Below are 23043 nucleotides of genomic sequence, written 5' to 3' on the forward strand. Positions count from 1 at the left end.
TGTATTCAAATACAGAAATTTCAGTGTTTTATTACTATTTTGCTTTTCTTTCTTTCTTTCTTCCACTGGGAAGTTGTTAATATGGACTCCTTTATCCATGCAGCCAAATAACTTAGTATTACAGAAGTTTGTATTTATTTATCATGCTTTAGCTGTGTTATCTAAGAGGAGCTCAAGTTTTTGTCCGAAAATTCACAGTAAGCAACAGACCAATGTATCAAAATCAACATTAGGATGTAGCCATTCAGATAAGGTTTCTAGACCTTGTAACTAGCATAAACAGTTATTGTTCTCTCAGGGATGACACTAAGAAGAGATTAATTACATATCACTCTTTATATTTTTAAAAAATGTTGACTTCTTCTATATTCTGGGACTCACATGATCAGGGTTCAGGCCAAAGCAGTCTTTCCTACTGCTATGCACTCACTCATATCAGACTATATAGACCATTCTTGTCCAAAATGGAAAGTTCAGGAAGCAGTCTATGTACCTAAAACTACCACATCCTCACATAAAATGCAAACCCACAAATGAGATTTAGAAGTTATTATGTGTGAAGCTGGGCGGTAATACTTTCCAGCTGAATTTGTGAATAAATCAATTCATATTCACTTTTATTAAGATTTCCTTTCTCTTCCCCAAATCTCACATTTGATAAATCACCAAGTCAAATGAGGGAAAAGAATCATCAGCTCTTCACATGTTGTAGTGATATTTAAAAATAAAAATAGCAAGAACAGGAAGAATTTTAAGCCTGAGGACACATTCAGGTGGACTCACGCTAGCTAAAATACATTTGGATGTTCCACAAAATTTATTTCATATTTCTAACACAATATATTTCAGGCAATTCAAGACAAAGCTCTCCTAGATCTTACTCTTGTGGGTGAAAATAGAACTGACTCCTGAATTAAAAATGGTGACTGCCTACATGAGAGAGATCATGCTTTACTCCATTTATACTACATGAACTAAATAGAACCTTTAACAGCAAAATATGAAAGTTATTTTAAAAGCTATTTTTTCTCAGAACTAGGGCAATTAATTACAACCACTACTGAGTAAGATGAAGTATTTAAACCTTTAAAATATGAATGATAAATGGGAACTAAGAGTGTTCAGTTAGATACTCCAAAACCCTCACCAATTGATAAAAATGAAGGAAACTTTCCAAATAAAATAGTACTTTAGTTAAGTAGGGATGTAAAAGCACATCATATGAAGAAACATGTCCTTAGATGTGTAAGTATCAGGTAAGAATGGAAAAGTACTACTGCCCCAGAAGAGCATGCTAATGAGTTCACTACCCTAACACACATCCAGCTCTGGCATTCTCACTAATGGGCATGTGCTAAAAACACAGGAAAAGTGTTCCAAAAAACCAAAATCTTCCAGGAACTCTTCAAGACCTGGAAAAATCTACCTTTTAATGTGAGTGCAAAGAAGCATGATCTTGTCTATACATCCAAGAGTCAGCTATGAGTAGTGTCTGTTAAAAATTCTCCAGTAGCACAATTTTCCATCGGAAAATGCTAACTTGATGGAATCCTAACATACAGCAGGAATGTCTCAAAGCCCTGGATGGAGAACAGACAAACTGGCTGACCAGCTGGACTTCCTGCCAGACCACAGGAAATTCTGTATTTCTGACTTCATTCAGATTTGGAAATAGGGGGAGTAGATCAGAAACGCAAAATTCCTTGTGAACAGAAATTCTGGTTCCTGAACAGCTGCAAATCTGAGGTTACTTCAGTTATCTTTGTGGGAAAGCGATTTCTGACACTAGATGACTACTTCACTGGAAAAGGCATTACAGAATTTAATGGATGCAAGGTAACACTGGATGTACACAAAAGAAATTAGATGCACATTATTAACGGTGAAAATATCACCTATTGGGACAACAAATCTGGAGAATTCTTCATCATTTAAGTCAATTCTAAATATCTTTCTAAAAATGTGAGATATTTAACCAGCTAACAGCTTGCTGGAGAAGTACAGTGCTAGATTTTAGACTGATCTAGATAACAGTCTTTTATAGCCCTATGGTGCCACCACTATTCCCAGTTTCATCACGAAATGTATTAAAATCTGAATGCTTTAACCTTCAGGAAGCTTAAATTTGGAACCAAAGCTCATTCCTACTGCCATCTCAGTAACAGCCTGAACACACTCTCAATAAAACTTAGGCTTTCTGAAAATCTGGATCCCAACTTTATACTTTCATCTACTTCCAGTTTCACTGATACCTTTAGCAAAGCTGCAACAGCCTCCTGGTTAGCATTTCGAACATCCTCTCCATTCACTGTCAGTATCTGGTCTCCTTGCATCAATCTGCCATCCATATCTGCTATTCCTCCTTTCACGATGTCTGACACAAACACTCCCGTATCATTTCTGCAAACACACACATGTATTCTGCATTACAACAATGCTGAAAGGCCATTTTCACTCTTTGAGTTCTCAAGGCTCCTGCTTGCAACTGAGAATATGATGTCCTCTCATTTTTGTGTTGAGCAATGTTTGGATATCTCCTGCCGGAAAGGACAATTAGCTTGGGCAAATAAATGATCCTTAGAGAGATGCATTGCCTTCAAGCCCAAAGGATATCAGCACCACACCACAATGGAGAGTACAAGCATGCCCCCCAAGTCCCAGACACTCATCCTCCACGCACATTCATACCTTTTCCCAACTATACTCAGTCCAAGGCCTTTACCAGGCTTCTTCTGCAGCTCTATATTGAGTACATCATACATATCTTCCTCCTTGTACTGGGCCTCATCTCTGTATACAGTCAGACGAACTTTTTGTGGTGTCTGTCTGAGGACATTTATCGCTTCATCATGTGTGGCATTCCTGAGGTCAATCCCATTCACCTGCAATGTAAGCATACATTGCTAAACCATGCAAGGCTTTCCAACACACAAATAGAAGATGCGTAATTAGTTAATGACAATAGACAGTGATCAAAAAAAAACATCGCACCTCTAATATCTGATCCCCAGCCCACAATCTCCCATCTTTAGATGCTGCTCCTTCTTCATATACTTCATGGATAATGATTGCTCCCTGTGGATAAATAACAAAAATGCATTGCATGCTGCAAGAACATCTACTTTGTGCACTGCAAGTGTAACGTGCCCTGGCTTTGAAACAAGAGCTATTGAAAAATCTTAATAAAATTAACCAAAGACTGGCAAACCACACAGTTAAATGACTGATGAACAAATTATCAAAATATTTAAGAAGGTCACTTCTACTTTCAATTAAAATGTTTTGGTTTGTTTGTTTTTCTGTCTGTTTTCCTTTGGCATCTCCAAATGAAGACAAAATCTGTTCTATCGGATATTTTAATGTCATTATTGCCATTTCACTTGAGGGACACAGATTTTTTTCCAACCAACCAGCAAAGTGTCTGCTCCTCCAACAATGCTCAGACCAAGACCGGTCCGTCCTTTGGAGATATCAATGGTTGTTTCACATCCAGGGATGATGGGACATGTAGCTGGGTCAGAAGCTAGTGTGGCTGGAGTTGAAGATCTGCTTGTGTCTAAAACAACAATTAAACACCCTTGTTACAGTACAAGTCAGAAAAGTGACTTTAAAATAGAGTCCACTGATAACCCAACAGCAATAGCTGACCTACAGAATACTTTCTCCTTTCAAAACACCCACATAATGATGCAGCCATTCACTCCCTTCCCCTCAGGCAAGTACTGTCCTGCGCTTTCAGTCACAGTTGCCCAGTCTTGATGCCATCAGGTACCATGTTGACAGTTTTGAGTTTGCTGGGAAGATCAACTGTATCACAAACAACACCCTGCATTTGTACTGCGTAACTCTCTCTTATAATTTCGACAGCCAAAGACACTATGGAACACACATAGCTTATATTAAGATAGATTTTAATTTAAACATCTATTCCAGCAAAGATGAAACACAGATCACTGATAAATGAAGCACATACTGTATGTTAAACAAATGTGTGCAAGGACGTCAGCCCTGCACTTATGTAACGAGTAAAGTCAAGGTGCATCTAACTAAATATTCTGTTTCTGACTCATATCGGTACCATGTTTTTAGAGAAAGAATATGAGGCAAATATTGTCGTATTTCCTAATTCTAGCAATCTGTAGACAAGCCAAAGGATGCATATACATTTTTAGATCTACTGGCCCTCAACAAGGGCTTATCTATTTACACCAGTATGCCTGTCCACCTTTTAACTCACTTTTGACATTTACAGCTTTTGGAAGGAAGGAGTCTCACAGTGTAAATATGTACTCTCACAGTGTAAATATATGTTGTGTTGAAAAGTTCCTCCTGACTTTGCAAGGTATGTTCTTATACAGTAGTTTATGTGTGACCATAAATAACTTTAGCATATCTGATATGTTGCAAACAGATCTTTAGCTCAGTTTTTTGGGCAATTCCTCATCTTTAAAAGACAAAAAAAGGGGGGAGGGGGAGGTAACAATACTAAGAGGGTTTGAAATCCTGTGATAATTAAAGCAAAGGATTAGCAATCAAAACACCTGGAGTTTTAAGACCATGTCTACCACTGATGTCCTGCTTGGTTTTAAAAAGAACACGTAAATTACTTTTTTCCAAAAGGTAAAATCAGGCATCTAAACCCATTTTAGGCATTTAAAACAAGGGTGCTGATTAAAAGAAGTTCCACCGAAACTGAGAAATTGACCATTCAGAAATATGCATTTCTACTAAAGAAATACTTAGGTATAGTGTGAACAACAATAGGTCCTGCTGGAACAGTAAGCCTCAGAATTAGCTAAGCCCTCTGGTGGAAACCAGAAGGGCGATGGAAACGATTCAAGGATAAAGCTGTGTGAGCTTACTGGTAGCTCTGTTGCTCCATTACACAAATTCCTTTGGCATAAGATGAGAAACTTTATGCTTAGGGGAATTAAGGCTAAAGTAAGATAATTCTGTCAAAAAGACATATAACATAAATGAAATGTCACTAGCATCAAACAAAGGTTTGGAAAGGAGCCTTGGGATACAAAGTGGCCCTTATCTAGTTAGCTGTATTAGTAATACTCTATTGGGCCAAAATCTACTAGGTTTGGTGCTGGCAACACCAAATTTAGGTACAGCTGTAGCAGAAATGGGACCAATGAGGAAAAAGAAATTAGGAGTGGATTGTTTATTTGGGAAGAATCTGTTCAGAGAAAAGAAGGTGCAGGGGCAGTGATAAGGGGGGCTCAGGAAAATTAAAAATGGGGATCACATATATAATCAGGTGGAAAACAAAGGGGTGTGGGGAGTAGATCTGCAAACAGCAGGGCTGTGGACACCACAGTACACTAGGGAAGGCCTCCTCAGACAACACACTGAACTCTCCATCAGGTCTGTGTCCAAAAGACTTGATGTGGCAAGGTGGGGTAGGAAGTGAGACTTTTAAGGAACTTTAATACTAAGTGAAGAAGGAAAGACAACAGAATTGCAACTTAGTAGCTGTCATGAAATTTATAAGATTTCATTATACTAATACAACTGTGTATCAATGCTACTAATAATAATACATAACAGAACCATTCGTAAGTAATAACTGTGGTGATATACATGTAAATTAATACTAACTGTGATGAACTCATTAATCATTTAAGATATTATTAGCTTCTTAGTGGTGTGTTGCTTTATCAATAACCACAATAACCATTTCAATCAGTTGTGTCTCAAGTCTCCAGTCTAAACGGGGAAAAGTTGGATTTGGTCAGGAATACATCACAAGACAGTCTCGCACATTCTGTTGTTCTAGGAGGGATGACATGACTTTTCTCACCACTCTAAAGGAAATGACTTATCCACCTTATCCTAGAATGGCACAGGCACTCACTGCACAGATTTTGGGATGGAGGAGGAAATTCCTCCACACTCCCACCTCTGCAGCTGGCCAGTGTGAGGACTAGAGGAAGGTCTTAGGTGTGGAGCTTCATGACTTTATTTAGATTGACCTACATTCCAGAAGACAGCTAAGTGCACAAGAAGGAGAGAGGTATTTATAAGATAGGTCTTCATTTTTATCTTACAACCCTCATGTGAAGCTAGACACATGTGGAGGAAGCTTACTTCTGACGGCCTCTGGTTCTGGTGAGCCTGAAGGGGGGACAGTTGCTGGCTGCTGGATGTTCCTCCTCTCTGCTAGGGCAGTGCCGGCAGGGATGGGTCCTGCAGTCAGGCTATCCAGCTCCACTGAGTTGATTGTAAGCTTCACTGTGGTTTTGGACGTCTTCAGGAGACTGATAAACTGAATGATAAAGAGAACAGATGGTAAGAAGAGTAACTGGACAGTTCAGTCATAAAACAAAGATCAGGCAGAACAACTTTTCTGGAAACTGGAGCTAGGATTGCAGTCCTGCAGTTGTTCCAGGCAGTGAACAAGGACAAAAATTGATGTTTTCCATGATAAATGGCAACAGAGTTAATAGCTGAGGGCCAGATCTGGCTAATGTTAATCCACTAGCTTCTGTGAAACTATGCCACGCTACATCAGATGAGAATGCAGCAGCCTTTGGACAGCTTCTCTGGATGAAATATTATCTGTTTACAGTAATTAGTGGAAAAATCTAATGTTTGGGTGGAGCCCAGTTCTGATCCCACTGAAGTCAATGCCAAAACATCTATCAATTTAAATGAACATGATATTATGCCATCCCAGCACCTTAATTAAACACACAGGAGGAAGAAAAGCTTGAAAATATCTAAACTACAGGATGGAGAGAAGGATGCTGGGCTGTAACACAGAATTCAAACAAACTCAAGATATACCTTCAGAGGAAAAAACTTTCCAAATGCATTGCCACCGCACAGGAAGAACCTGTGCTCAGGCCTTTAACATATCAGCAGAATTAGAACAATGATTTTTTTCAAAAATGAGTCCTTACTCAACCAGTCTGTCCCTTCTTCCAAACTCTACCCCATTCCCTGCAAACAACCTCACTACCCCTTTGACATTTACTGCAGAGACAGCAGCACTCTGAGAGCAAGACGGATGTTATCCTAACCAGCCTTTAACAAATGGAAAATGATTTTCTCACATTAAAGAAACACCTCTTTTGGTAGCAAGGGAGGTGCCATAAAAAAGCCCTCGTTGATTCACTACAGAACCCAAGCTGAGTTTGTAGAGCTAGAAGTTAGAAATAAATCCTGTTATTTAGCAAAGGAGTTAGTTTTCTCTAAGCGGCCGAAATACCAGACTTGGAATATAACAAGGCCCTTATCACAGTCACTTCCCATGTATAAGCACAGTTCGTGACCTGACATACCATTGATGCAATTTGCTGGTTTAAAATATACAAGTATTAATTTTACTGGTTTCAATACTTTTAAAGTGGAAGAGCCCAGGAAGAGTCATCACTCAGCAATAATTTATGGCTTTTATTCCACAATTAGGTGCCTATGATGCATCAAATCTGAAACACAGACACATATGCATGCAAAAAGAAAAAAAAAAGAAAGAAAGAAAAAACACTACAGCACAGAGCAAGACTATTCATGCAGTGAATTAATGAAAAATAGCAACTGAGTTTTCAATTCAGGCTCTATCTTAATTTTCAACAGTTTTTCTCATCCAGACAAAGCCTGTGGGTCTTCAGTTCTTTAGCTAGCTTTGAGAATGCAGTCAGAGTATGGCCATGGACACCTTGGTTTTGTTAGAGACACAACCATTTCAAGCATTTAGGGTTAGTTTCTGCAATATTCCTGATGCTCCAGAATCACCTTTTCTACTGGATAGCCCACAACAATTTCATCATCCACTGCCAGGATTTGATCCCCAACTTTGATTCGTCCATCCTAGAAACAAAACAGAAAACAAAATATCAGCCCTGGATGCTGCTCCAAAAATTATTTTTCCTTCCCTACATGGACTTTAAATGTTTTCACACCTTTGCGGCTGCACCATGATCTGTCAGGCTCTTAATAACTACTCCATTAATCGTGTCTTCTTCACTAATGGCGATTCCCAATCCTCCTTGATCCTGGCGCAAACAGAAAAATGCAGATAATTAGGCTGCATTTATCGAAATGTTAGAACACATTCACTAAAGACCAGTGAAGCCTGACAACATAACAAAGGTTTGGATTTTCACAGTGCCTCAATCTTTTTTGTTGCAAGCTAATTTCTTTTCAAAATAGCAGATTTTTCCAACCTACCAACAGCATATCAGCTATCTAGATATATCTAAAACACTTTAAATTCAAACCCATTTAAATACCGAGAAACCTAGATCAACTGTGATTCAGTTGTTAAATTCATAAAGAGGAGGAAGACACACAGAATATTTGGAAACTATGGACTGAGGTAAATAGAATTTCATGATATTGCTTAAATATATTATTTGAAACCACAGAAAAAGTACATACAGAAGTGGAAAATACAGAGGATGGAAAAATGCAAGCTCTTCCTTTAAAATCAGAACATGGTTGTGGCAGAGTGAAATTTCTCTAGAACTTTCACCTAGAAATAAATCATCTGGATACCATAATCTGTAACATCTAGTCCACGTTTATAAGGAAAGGCCAGATGCCTGCCAAGGTTACCAACTACACAACAGTCCTAAAGTCTCAGCACTTCTGTCCATGGGATGCAACTGTCTTCTCCATGCCAATAAGCAGCAGCAGCAATTTTCCTAAGCTTCCTTGGCTCCTTTGCTAATTAGAGAACACCTGGCCATTTTCTCTGAAATGCATGATTTCTGTTATTATGTATATGTTAGTTTAGGGGATTCCGTGCTCATAATCTGCTAATTAATTTACTTGGAACAACTCAGGCAATTAATTTACCTGAGGCCACATCAAGCAGGTGCTAAACCACTAGAAAAATGTGGATATATGTCACAGTATGAAACCAATTCTGGTTAAATGCAGTCCATCTTCTCTCACGACACCGCAACCAATTTTCTGTTGTGGTCAGAACATGCATTTCTCTTCCTTCAATGAACCTGTCTGATCCAACAGAAATCCTGCAGCAGGACAGCATGGGGGAGCCCACTGGCCCCCCACGACCTGCTACCAAGCTCCTTCAAGCTGCCTCCTTCACTGCACTGTGCCGGGGGCAGAGACCTGGCAGCCCCGCGCTATGCTCAGCCACAGCCCCTGGCTACCAGAAGTTTTGCAGCTAGCACAAGAGGTGCCTTCTTCCTGAGACACACAGTAATTAGAAAATTAAAATGAAGTGCAAGAGCCTTATGAGGTTGCCAAAGAGGGTCATTAGGTCAGGGAAGTTTCGCAGTCCATTCACAAACAGGAAGGGCAGATCCCTAGAAATCTTCGAGTAAGAAAGGGACAGAGTCTGTCTGCCTTAAGAAGGACTCCATTGCACAGAGCAAGCTGATGGACACAAACGTCGCTGATGTAAATTTAATTTTCAAAATGTACCTTAGGGAGCTCCACGTGCTGAATGTTTTTATATGAACTAAAGTCAGCAAAAACATTGGCATTCGTAGCACTGAGATCAGTCTGACAGAGAAAGAAAACATAACTGTGAGCAATTGTTTTCAAAATTCAAGTACATTTTGCATTGAACTGAAGTAGCACACAAACAGACATTCAAAGTGGGTCTGATTGTCTTATGGATCCATTTAAACTGCTATAACCCTCTTTATGCAAGTACTAGTTACCACTCAGTTTAGATGAGCATAAAGTAAAACAGAATTAGGCACAGTATCTGTAACGGCTGTATTAAAATCTCATTTGTCTTTTCATTGAATTTCTTTTCTTTTTCATTATTTGCTTAGTAAACGGACACTATCCACAATAATGTTAAGATCTCACTGAAATGAGAAAAACAAAAATTTGCTTTACCTCTTGGTTTTGAAGAATCCCTGGAGTACAAGGCGAAGACTCTACTGACTTCCCAGGGCAAACAGCCATCTGATTTACTGCATCTTTATTTCTACAATAGATGCAGTTAAAGCATGTGATAAAGCAGCACCATCTTTCTTCAAACAAGTTTAAGTCTAGCTCTTTTTTCTGCTTTATTTCTGACAGTCACAACGCAAATATCAAAAGAGAAAACACATGACATATTCAACAAGTACTGTGCTAAAAAGCACGTCAACCACATCTGCCTCACCAAACTTAAAATTAAAACAGAAACACTCTCTGTGCAAGAATCTGAGCATACTAAAAATAAACTTTTTTAGCAAATCTTTAAACAGAACTTACCTGATAAAGATTATTTTGACTTTAGATGGTGCACATTTGATTATTGATGAAGCATTCTGATGAGTCCTTCCATACAGTATTTGCCCATTTATCTATTTAAAGAAAATAACAATTATGTCTCAGAATATTTTAATTCTCTTAAACTAATGTATAAGCCTTAAAGACACACCACTGTTCCACATCACTTGCATTTTAAAAATTGTATTAGAATTCTGGAATATATTGTGTCCTGCTTTCACTCCCTCTCAGACAAACACTGTCACAGTGCTAAAAATGTCCTCCTCTGGGTTATACTGGATTGACTTGGCACATCATCTATTTCCACTTGTCATTGATCACCTCGTGATGGATGTAGGGATAGAGCAGAGTCATGGGAAATTCTACCAATAACAAATGAATTGCCTATATCCAGCAAAAAGACTACTATTATTCATTGAATCTCAACTCTGAGACAGCCATATCACACACAGGGATCTGAACGCTGGTATATTTACAGTCTAAAGATTTGACCCTATGAACATTGTCTTCATTTGACAGCAGATTCGCTGAAACCCCTCGATGCTCATGTGATTCAGATATGATTGGAGATGTTAATGTTTGTAGAATTAGTTTACTCACACTGGAGATATTAATGTGAGTTAGCAGAATCAGGCCATAAATTACATTTCATTAATTACATTTGTTCTTGCAAATGCAAAGCTGCAGTGGAGAAGTCCACTCTAATAATGGGGAAAGGATTTGAAAATGACAGCTCGGACCTACACAAAGAGAAAATAATGCAACACACACAGAGGTACTACAGAGAAGCGGTTAACAGGGAGGTCTGTAGGACCAACACAAGCAATGAGACCAACAGTGTGGTGAACATAACAGCAACCCCTCAGCCCTCACACAGGCTGTGTCTACCAGGCATTGCTGCAGGGATACTCAGTCCTTTTCATTCACACAGGAGGTGATAATCCAGATGCAGCAGTACTTCTGCTGTTCACATGTGCTTGTGAAGGACCATGACCAGGAAAAGCAGCTGATGATGGGGCACGGCCCACCACCACTGATGGACAGGGGCTTGTGAACACAAAGGGTAAGCTCAGACTCTTCCTTCCTGAAGAGTGCTCAGGTTGAGACCATCTCCTAGCGTCATCTTGCATATTTATAGTGTGGACAGTAAGAAACGGATTACCTCAGAGCTGGCTCAGGCCATGAGCTCTGAGGATACTCAGCATCTACAGCCTTAAGGTTTTTTTTTTTTAAAAAAGGACATTTTTACTGACTCAAGAGATCCTTCTAGTAGGTAACACTGGACTCTGCAACTTGCAAGTCCCTCAGTGCAGCTGGGTCCACAGAACTACTAATTCTCTGGCTTTTCTCCCAGTTTGCACCAGCCAGCTATACAGGTTGCTCTCCTAGGGTCTCTCTCAGGCTTTGTTACTCTCACGCTTCCTTCACTGTACCATCTCCTCAGCGCATCCCTGCATACCTCTAAATACAGTTTTGAAGTTACATGGAGTATCTCTGTGTGAGTAACATGTTACCGACTACTCTGGAGAGAGTGGGAAAAGTTACAGCAAAAAATACATCTGCAAATATCATAAGTGAACTGGGCCAATATTAAAAAAAAAAAAAAAGAAACAAAAAAACACCTTATGCTCATATACACAGTGAGAATGTTAGATGTGCATTAAGCTGTTGGGGCTCTTCATGATACCATGAGAGAACAGCCTGGTTATGCAATCAGAGCCCATGATACAAGTGGATCTGTTCCTGATTTCCCCTTTTTAGTTTTCATTTTATAAGGTATACAGCATAAATATATTCTTCCATTAGACAGAGCTGTAGTTTGAAAGTCTGTAGCATTCCACAGATGGATGGACTAATGGGCTTCAGTGTTTTCTATGGTCCATACCGCATCCTCCTCCCATACATTTCCACAATACAAAAGCAGCTGTCTTCAACCATTTTTAGCCATTTTAAATGGATACATACATACACACGCACACATATATATGAGAAAAAAATCCCAGCTGAGACTATCTGACACATTTCAGAATAAAAATTTGCTAACAGTTATTTCAGCGTGGGTAACTTGGGGATTTCAAGGTCATACAGCTCACTGAAGAACACAATATATTGCACCAAGAATCTACTATTTTATTTCTGTTTCAAATCAATATTTTTGAGTTTTAGGACAAATTGCAAAAACTCACCTCTAGTAACTCATCTGCAATCTGTAACCTGCCATCTTTGCCAGCTGCTCCATTTGGATCAATTCCCACTATAAAGACACTCATCCTGGATCGGTCTTTGTTACCAGCAAGACTAAGTCCCAGACCTGTCCTTCCTTTCTCCAGCTCAATCATGTGTAGCTCTCCAGGTAGATTTCCATAGCGCTGTACAATCTTTCCTAAATGCAAAGTGTGGGAACAGAGGTTGGATTCACATTAGAAAGTTTCACAAGTCACCTGGAGAGCCAAGGTCAGTCTCCAACATGCATTACTTAACAGCAGAATCTCAAACTGGATAAGAAATTTTCAGTGTGCACCACACTTTCTCTTCAGCTAAGCCTTAGGTGATTTACAATAGTACTCCTATTGTTTTCCTTCTAGCTCTGGAAAATATTGAAGCTACTCTTAAAAAAGAAAAAAAAGACTTTACACTGAAAAGCAATAATTTTGACTGTAATGGCACTTTCAGATAACAGGAACTATCTTACATCACTGCCATCAGTTATCTAAAGCACAGTGAAATTATTCAAGTAGTCCAACAAGTGAACAGTGATTCTGGACCACAGGGTAACACAGAGGTCAGAGTGCATCCTACAGCAGCAAATAAATCCAATATTTCACTGCATGCATCTGACCAAGCACAACTGAACGCTGACAGCAACACTTAACACCCAAACCACGAAGCATATGAAAATAAAGTAGTTCAAAGTGGACTCACCATATCTTCTGCTATAATGAGATTTCAACATTGAATATTTCAAAAATTATAACAAAGGATAAACTTACTCCAGCTGTAACCAAACTCGTCCTCTTTCTCCACATCCTCTGGGACTTTGCTGGAAGATGACTGTGCAACATCACAGCTCATTCCTGAAAATGCTGCAGGAGGGGGCAGAGGCAAGTTACAAAATGAAGTCTTTTCTGGCTCTGAATCTGACTGACTGGATGCCTGTGGAGAATAAGAAAAATGCAGTGGCTAAGCACAGGCAGACTCTGTGTAGGGCAAACTAGTATACAAAAATGTCAAAATGGCAATGACTATGGCTTTGAAATTTAAATACCAAGCAACAGGAACTCTAAGTGAAAAACACGGCACAGAAAGGCTGCAAGAGATCAAAGATGGAAACAGACACTAGGCAAGGTAAAAGACAACTTCACTCCAAAATGTACTTTGAAGCAAACAGAACTGACAATCAAAGCCCAATTCAGTAAAGTTTTATGTGCCACTTTACATCTCAGAAAAAGTGTCATATGAAGGCTGAAGTAATTTTTTAGTATCATATTTATGGAAGAATTTTATTTTACTTTTAAAAACCAGTAAATGTAATTTCTTCCTCTGATATACTTTGGAAGCCATGTAGGAGAAAAGGGGAAGGAAAAGAACTAGGTAATTTTAAAAACTCCTCCAGTCAAGGAGAATAAATAGAGTATTAACTGAAAGAAAATTTAAATACAAAATAAAACAGATAACTGAAAAAAATCCGCAGTAATTGCACTGTCTTATTTACTGGTTTCCTGTCAGCTGTGTGGGGGAGATCAAATAAATAAAGATACAGATTCAGCGATAAAGGAGAAAAATACTTTTGGTCTTGATATGTGCGATTTATTCATGTTCACAAAAAGCCCAAAGTATAAACACATATGAATACTGCAATATAATTGTCAAATACCTAAATCCAAACTCTGTCAAAACTCCATTCAGGTCAGTTTCCCTAAGGTATACGGGAACATGGACTTGGATCAAAGATTTGGCTAAGTGTCATTAATTTGTATCACTTTGGCTTGCTCACTACTGTAAACAAGAGTAACATATAGGCAAGAAACTCATGCCTGAATATCATCATTCTGAAGCTCATCCCAGCACAAGAGAACTCGGTACTTGGCAAATCAACTGCTGATATAAACAACATCAACCTTCAGCGAAAAACAGAAACATTTTTCAAGGACTGGGATTTTCAGGTATTGTCCTGGCTTCCTAGCAGTTTTTCATCATTTCAGTTTTCAGCACCTCAGTTAGCAAAAGTTTGAACACAGCACCTCAGATGGCATCTCTGCAAGCCAAAAACACTGAGACACTTTCTTTGCCCAAGAAAACAGTGAAACGGATAATAACATACACCCTGGAAGACTTCAAAGTGGGCTGTATGTCAGTGCAGCTTTCAAGTGAAGGTTTTGAGAGAACTAGAAATCTACCAATTTATGCATACTGAGATTTAAGAAAGTTCCCATCTCTCAGGGGAAATAAGCTACCTTCATTCTTTGTATACTCCAAAGACTTAAAGAAAATGCAAATGTCCTATTTCAGTTCCCTCTTTCTGCCTCTGGTTGGAAAAGATTTTCCTCTCATTCAAAAACTCCCTCTAGGAACTTAACTAAGAAGTCAATAAATGCAAAATCTGACGGAAGTGTTAAAATGGCACCCAAGGCAATGGTTTGCATTAAAAACGCCATGTAAATGCCATATGAATTTTCGCATTCTTTTATCAGCCTTGTCAGTCTGTGCTTCCAATTTATGGGTCACAGTATCCAGCTGAGATACCTTATATGAATGAATTTGCATGTAGAAATTATTTTATAGTTTATGCAAATTATATTCTAAAATATGCTAATAGTTGCAGGATGGATTTTATATAAACCTCAACTGAAGTAGCAGAATCACAGCAAAGACATTTTTACCTATCAGAGTCAGAGTAGGGTGGAAACCCAACTCAAGATGTCTTTTCATTACAAAAAATTCATGTATCCAACACAGAGAAATAGCAGAATATTACCTCAAGGAGGTGAGAAAGGGTGACTTAGTTCTATAAATGCACTAATTTACTGGACTGCTTCCCAGTGGTTTAACTCAGAATTACATAATGTACAGAAAAAATGAGGAAATACAATGTGTGAACTGACTAGATTAATAGACCTTTCTGTAGTCTATGTGTTTTAAAATCAAAATCAGTACATTACTCTGGAACTCTGGAATATCTATAAGGTGTGGACACATGGCTACATCCTGACACATAATCCCTTATGAACTGCAGCCATCAAAATTTCATTGATGAAAAAAATGCTTCTTTCTACATCTCTGCACAAATATACATAAATTTGAATGTTTCATGTTTAAGGAAATGCTAAAATGAAAGTAAAAGCAAGGCTCTTTTGTGAGGGGGGTAAGAAGAGAGTCACTGTACAATTCAAACACCTGGGGCCACGTTCTGCATTCAGAACTCAGTCTGTCACGCTGCACTTCCAGCAGCAGAAATCGGCTCTCTCTGTTTACACACACATAAGACTTTTCTTCTCTGAATCGGGCCATGTTCGAGAAAACTAAACCGTTTTAACTCATCAAATACCTCCAATGTGCCATGACATAATATTTCATATTATGTCATTTAAAATGCAAAGCATCAAGACAGTACATGAACTCATTTGGCTGCCAGGGTCCCCCTGGTCACAGCCAAGCAAATATTAAAAAACGGCAGCAAATTTGGAGCAGTTCCACTTTCAGCATAGGAGGTACATGTGGAAGAAGGAGCAGTACTTTGGAAGTTATCACACGCCATGTACAAACGCACAGCACACACAGGGTACAACCCACTCACTGGAATCACGACAAACCTTGAATGGTGTGGGAGCAAAAGGGTTAGTTGGGGAACAACGGAAGGTAACCCTAATTGGATTCGATACCTCCTACAGTAACAGAAAACAGCAATCCATATATTACAGTACCTTTGGCAATACACACTCCTATCAATGAACAACTTGGTTTAAACTATAGATTCATTCTACTAACTGCAGACAATTTTTAACTGTATTTTTTTTAAGGAGTTGTTAAGAACTGTGATTCAGCAAAGTATCTTACTGTATATATGTGAATCTTAGTCCACTCCTGCAGAAGAAGTGGGAGAGAAGGCAAAAGGCCATTCTTATCTGTATTTTTAAAAAACAATCATGGAGAAACTGCAAAGAAAATTAGGTTTTGTCTGTAAATATGTGAAACGTTTTTTCTGAAATACTTTTGAAAATATAGAAAACAAGCCATCATTTATATTACACTTTATGTTAAAATTTACGTTACTCCCTTTCCTCAGAACTGTAAACAATATGGATACAGATTTCAAAAACATACATACAGCTATGCAGCACATGTTATAAATGTACTTTATACATTTCAGACATCTGACATACTGCAACACAGAAAAAATGAGAGAGGGCACAATCACGCCGAAGATGTACAGGCAGCTAGAAGCTATTGTATTAAATCAGAAATGCATGCACATAAGAATTCAGCCTTTATTCATTATTGTGTTAGAGGTCAATTTCCCAAAATGAATAACATGCAGTATGCACTAACCACAAAAAAACAGAATCTAACATTTTTCAGATTTCCAAAGATGTCAGCATCCTGTCCATGGGCCATCAAAAGAATTTCCAAGAAGCAAGGGGGAAATATTTTCACCATCATAAAATGAAAGCTGTCAATCTTTTTTTCTTTTTTTCTTTCTTTCTTTCTTTTTTTTCATGCAAAGCAAGAGAAATCACAGCTGGAAAGTCCTAACCACATAACAGGAAAACAAAGTACACAACAGCAAAACATCTCACACTGATGAGAGATCATTTATGCTCAGGCAGATATTTTAACAGATATCACAAGGACTGATATTGTAATTGGACAAACTACTCTTTCAGCAGTTCTGATTAGTTCAGATTGAGTGGTTATGATTAATGGAGCTGGTATTTTTTTTAACTTCTTCAAAACTTTTCTATGCTGGTCTGTGTCTTTTAAAACCACTACACAGACTTTCCATCCTCATCAGCAGAATATTTTATCCAAATCTGGTTTAAAAAAAAAAAAACAAGCACAGAGAGACACAAATGGCAAAAAAGCGCATATATAATGTTTGGTGAGTCAAAAGCAGACAGTCTGTTGTCATCAAACCTTGTTAGTGTTGAACTGAGAAGCATCAGCAAACGGATTAGTGCTGCTGAAGACAGCTGGCCTACAGAAAAGATTGTTCTGCAGGAAAGCCAGAGAGGGGTTCTAAAAGGAAAACATAATAGAAACTAAGCAAAAACTTCAGATTAAACCTTTGTGACTCATGAAACAAACCATACTTATTTTGCAGTCTGTGCTAAATAAAAAAGATCCACTTCATGCACTTTGCTACAGACATGTGAACGCAGGCAAAACTGCATTTACTCTGTGGCTATACCAGCTGTGTTAAACAGAGGGCAGAGAAAAGCACTGACATTCATACCTGCCCTAGCCCACCAACCATAAAGTGCAGAATTCAGTATTTTGAACAACAGAAAATTTACTTGTTGTGGTATCTGCAAAATTTTGTCCAAGCATCTCAGAATATGAGACACTCTTACACATTTATATTAATAACTACACAATTGTGGATTCCTGCATCTGAATAAATGTAAATCTTAGTGATAATGCATTACAAATTTAGGTTTAATTTATTTTGAAAACTGCAGATTAATTCTCATTGTTTGAATTACCTCTCTGGTGACATACCAGCGGTGTATGTTTCAAAACAGAAGGTTTAGTAATGTTAGACAACTCTACAACAGACTTCATGATACCTTTGACAGATCACTTTGTATGCATGAGCATGTGTGTACAGTTTATAGTTTAATAAAATAAAACTCTCTGGTCCTTAAAAAGTACAAAGTACTTGCTTATTATTATCATGTTATTTTAACAACAAAAGGGTTTTAGTATTTAGAAAAAACAAAGGATATAATTTGAACTTTCATATTCCTTAGGCAGTTCTTGTAATGCACTCTATTTTAAGATCAGATTTCTTTTGAACAAACTTGTTTACTTGAAAGAAAGAGGGAACAGCTCTGATATTGCATAGTAAGTTGGAAAGGTGGTCAAACAAATACTCAAAAATAATTTCTAAAAAGGACATGTCCTTCTGGTTATTGCCTGAATGTCTCTTTGCTGTAATGTCTCTTAATGCTGCTGGAAAATAAGAAGCATAATAAGTAGAAAGGAATGTAAAAGGCTTGCTAAATCAACTAATAAATTTAGATCATGATAACTTAATCCAGATATATGTTGCTGTTTAAATATCTTCTTAAAGCTTTTTTTCCTTTTTATTCCTGAAAACAGAAGATGTATTCTAAATATTTTTTCTCAGGTTTCATTTTGCAAAACAAAAATTAATGTAATTTGATAAAACAACATGTCTTGATTCTACAGTATCTTCAGTACTGAGGAAGTAAAGCTGTGCATGAACAAGATTTCTCCACTGGCAAGCCACTCAAAGTCAACAGGCAAAGTTTTCCCTAGAATACAACAAGATTTTCTGCTTACACATGCAATTCACATTTGACATTGTCTTCTATAAAGACAGTCTTGGGAAAAGTAATTTACGAGTAAAATGATCCTACTACACTTTAACCATCACATTTGCTATCTGCATAAAATTTTAAACCGTAACTTGATAAAATGTTATGCAAATTAAAAAAGCATCACAAACATTTTGCATATAAACAGTGAAGTCCTAGCAGAACAGAAAACAGATCAACCACAGTAGTTCAAAATCTTTTCTTTTATGTTTTGACATGATGGCACAGCATGTAAGAGACAACTGGTAGCTCAAATTTCTACCCATGCAACTACATTGTATTAATTTGGACTGCTTAACATTATAAAGTATGGAGCACCTCAGTCTGCCAACACAGGTGTGTTTTATACAATATGCATGAAGCATGTTTTCTTGCACAATCTAGGTCAAGCAAAACAAAGACTAAAATAAAGTGTGGGGGGGGGTTTACTGATCTTTGCAAAACAAAAACTAAAGGTTTTTTTTAAAAAAAAACTTTTTTTTTTTTTAACTGTTGTGTGTATTTTTCACAAATGTGTTCAGGATATTCAGGTACCAGAAGCATGCGAGCATTTTATAAAGCATAATGCTATAGTCCTACAGATTGTCTGAGACCATAACCCCAGTGACAGATCAATTCTTACTTAGAAATAAACAGAGCAGTACCAGTATGAAACACAGATTTGATGGGTAACTGCTTGCAAGCAAAACTATTGAACTATTTTCTCACAGCAACACAGTCCATTTGCATTATCTGGGCCATTCTGCTGTATGCTTAGGCCCACTATACCTACAGCAGCCTGAATGGAGGAAAACAAAAAAGAGAAGAAAAGAAAAAAAGAAAAAGAATCTGACTCATTAGCAACATGTCACTTGAAAATGACTGCCTTACTAAATACATTGCAGTACCATATTAAATACAGCTACTGTTCGCAGGCAGCTAGCTGTCTGGGTGACTGCACATGAATGAAGGCAGGAAATTCCCTTAAAGATCTTATTATAAAGTACAGATGCAAGTCTCAGAAAATGAAGACAATAAAAATAATGCTGTTTACAAAGATCACAACACAACGCATGTGTACAGTAAGAGCATTTGCAATGTTTCTGCTTACAGAGAAAAAAAAATTTGTTAATAAACAATCCAGAAACAACCAACAAGCTTAATAAGTGGAAGAAAGAGAGAACAAAACGCAACTCAAAATAGCAAAGGAGCATTCTCTAAGTAAGAAAAGTAAGTTCTGATAAAGTAATGGCATCTTTCACATCCCAAACGGTGGCCTGATTATTCAGCAATGGCAATTTTGTTCACGTCACAGCAAATGCAAAAGCCATTTCAGCATCTCCAGTACCAAAACCCAGCATTCAACAGATTTTTTTCATGCGACTTTACCTGAGATGACTGACGGTAAAATGGGTTAGTAGGTTTCTGCCCACAGGGAGCAGAAGCTGAAGCAGGGCTATAAAGAGACTCTGGCTGGGGAACAAGAGTTATGAGACAACTAGTAAATAAACATGCAGCTTACATAGACTCTACAATGAGGAAGTTTAGTTTCAAGTGATGCAAGCAACACTATTAAAGCCCATTAGCTTGTGTCTGCAATGTCCATGCAGCTTAGTGACGGAAAACTTCCGTGTACTTCTAGGTCCTTTCATTAATGTCCAGTGAATATTTTAACAGGTGTTGTATTTCTGCATGCGCTCCTCAGACATGCTGTCAATCGCTAAGAGTTGATTTTAGTTAGACTCCTACTCTGCCCCCCAACAAATTATCATTCTTGAGGCTTTTCAAAATAGTTTGAGGACGGCGTGCTGGAGGGTAATTCCAATTCCAAATCGATTTCATTCTAAATGGAAATAATACTTAAATCAAATCTTTGTTCCTAGAACAGCTGAGATGGAAGTTTCAGGATTAAATATCCCATTCCCAAACACCACCACCTTGAACATTTATTTCATCTATTGCTACATATTGTGTCTCTTTTCATATTCTTTATGCTTACCCTTGGTCTGCTTATAATGCTTTGTACCATAAAGACTACAGGATTGCCTGCCTTCCGTATGGCTTCCACAGCTTGTTCATGGCTGGCATCTCTGAGGTCAATTCCATCCACCTGTAATTGGAAGGCCTCATCTTATCATCACAAGAAGCTAACAGCATCACGAATCAGCTTCAGGTTTTTGATCTGGGAACTTCCACGGAAACCTAAGCCCAAACCACTGTGGTCAGTAGAGAGGTTTCTGACCTGACCTGGCCTGAAGTGCAGCAAAGTCTGCACATACAGGGTTGAGATTTCCAAGAGCGCTGAAAGGACTTCAAACAGTCCCCTTTTATTCCTACAGGAACTGGGATGACTCCCTGACCAAAACCACACATTTTAGGTTTTAAAAATTCTCAATGGTTTTAAAAACAGGTTATTCAACTTTCTTGGTTCTAGCTCCACATGTTTTCCCACAGGAAATGTGATACAAGAGATACAATTATAAGAACACAGTGATAGCATTGCTTCAAGTAAATCCTATCTCAGAGTAACCTACCTCTCCAGCACTTTGTAAGATTTAACAAACTGAAACTTGTAAGTGCTGGAGGATCTTTCATTACGGGGTATTATGTCAGTACACAATATTTTTTAATTTTTTTATTTCTTTTTTTAAATAAACAACACAAGACCAATTTTAGCTGTTAGACACTTTCCCCAGATGTTAATTTTTTAGAGCTGAAAAGCTTTCTCTCTTCTTAAAGAGAGCATTTACAAAGGATGGCTAAGAACAAATTTTTCGTTGGTGGCTTCTCTTTGTGCCTTCCTATGTACTTGCATGTAAAATAATTTCTCTTGCTCTCCAGGTAAGAATCATGTTATGGTGAGGTTAGCTAGCATCAGTAAAGCATTCTCACAGTGACCACAATAAAAGCTACAAGCTAACACAGGTTATTTGTTAGTGGCAATTCTTGCACAAGAAGTTATATAACAAGGATTACCTCTGCCTCTTTAACTGTATAATTCTATCTTAGACTTAACCATCCAATGTAAAATAAGGAGAGAAAGAAAATGATCTGAAAGAGAATATTCTAAACCTAGGAAATGAAGAGTAACGTTACAGTTCTGTGACCTCCTCTGTCTGAAATACTATGTGCACTAGTAGAGAGGAAAGCCTAGGTACATCACAACTTGAGAAACAGAAACCATCCATTCAGTAACACTCACACAGTATTAATTATTAATTTTGCTCACCCACTTCCTCGTCTACAAGCACCATTAACAGAGACGATCACTGCACTCATAAAAATCCAGATATTCAGTTATAATGAGTATTTTTTAACTTTGTGCCCATTGAGCAAAATTCCACCTCCAAATTTGTTACACACCAGATCTTCCATCCTGTCCTAGAAAGTGCTGCTTATATTTATGCATTATTTCAAGGTCTTATATTTGGATCTTGTATCAAGGGCAGCTGTACACCACCAGTTTGAATGTCACGGTGTAAAGCAGGCTCACTCTCTTTCAGAGGAAGAGTCACAGTCTCCACCATCCGGCTCCTTACATTCGCACTGGTGAAGTCAGCTAACAACATCCAGGAGGGAGAAGAGAAGCGCAGTTCCTGGCAGCCTGATGATGGAGATGGGGTAATGCCTGACTTACTGAAAACCATCTTGGGAAAGATAAATGCCTTTTAGCATGCTCATTCACCAATTTATTCGAACGAGTAAGCCAAAATGGCTGTAAAAGCACACAACTGGCTAAACATGAGATGAGAAAATCTGGACAAATTTCTCTCTGTGAAACCACTCTTTTCCCCGTCCTCAGGCATGGATACAAGCTCTCAGCTGCCTTGCAACACCCCCCTATCAAATTCAGTTATCCTCATGTCAGCAGGAAAAAGAAAGATTAATTCCTTAATTCCTGCATAAGGTGTGCAAGAATGATGGGACTAGAGTAAGATCTAAGAGGGAGATAAGTTTGGCATTTCTTTGCGTGATTTCCCAATCTCTGTCTATTTTTGTTGCTATCCAGTATGCACTGGTAGAACTTCTTAGCTTCACCAAACTAAGCTTTTTCCTAAACATTCTGGCTTTAAAAGAGACAGGCAGAGCCACAAGCTGAGTAGACCCGTGCATATACAGAACAGCCACCTACACTGCAGACATATATTCAACTTAAAGCTGTCTGCATGCAAGTATCAGCAGATGGTACCACAGTGTTTATAAAACACTGTACGGCTCAAGTGCTGCCAGTTGGAGCAATTACACAGCCATCGCCTCAGGTCCGAGCATCCATCTAGGCAACTCCTGAGGTGTG

At 38.2% G+C, this 23043-nt stretch overlaps 1 protein-coding gene across 15 annotated transcripts in view; it reads right to left on the bottom strand.

The window, feature by feature from the left end:
• Positions 1 to 23043, bottom strand: part of MPDZ (multiple PDZ domain crumbs cell polarity complex component) — a 98113-nt gene that overhangs the window by 10167 nt on the left and 64903 nt on the right. For 12 of the 15 annotated variants that reach the window (XM_064501570.1, XM_064501568.1, XM_064501579.1 and 9 more), the window contains 13 exons: positions 20749 to 20859; positions 13203 to 13365; positions 12399 to 12595; positions 10195 to 10286; positions 9832 to 9922; positions 9406 to 9486; positions 7914 to 8006; positions 7747 to 7821; positions 6097 to 6274; positions 3411 to 3556; positions 2992 to 3075; positions 2689 to 2882; positions 2253 to 2400 (listed from right to left, as the gene is read on the bottom strand). In XM_064501570.1, coding sequence (XP_064357640.1) covers positions 2253 to 2400; positions 2689 to 2882; positions 2992 to 3075; positions 3411 to 3556; positions 6097 to 6274; positions 7747 to 7821; positions 7914 to 8006; positions 9406 to 9486; positions 9832 to 9922; positions 10195 to 10286; positions 12399 to 12595; positions 13203 to 13365; positions 20749 to 20859 — 1653 coding nt within the window. The remainder of the gene's footprint in view (positions 1 to 2252; positions 2401 to 2688; positions 2883 to 2991; positions 3076 to 3410; positions 3557 to 6096; positions 6275 to 7746; positions 7822 to 7913; positions 8007 to 9405; positions 9487 to 9831; positions 9923 to 10194; positions 10287 to 12398; positions 12596 to 13202; positions 13366 to 20748; positions 20860 to 23043) is intronic. The other 3 variants (XM_064501581.1, XM_064501576.1, XM_064501580.1) reach the window with 1 other exon arrangement.

The sequence above is a fragment of the Dromaius novaehollandiae genome, chromosome Z, assembly GCF_036370855.1.
Source record: "Dromaius novaehollandiae isolate bDroNov1 chromosome Z, bDroNov1.hap1, whole genome shotgun sequence".
NCBI classification, from domain to species: domain Eukaryota; kingdom Metazoa; phylum Chordata; class Aves; order Casuariiformes; family Dromaiidae; genus Dromaius; species Dromaius novaehollandiae.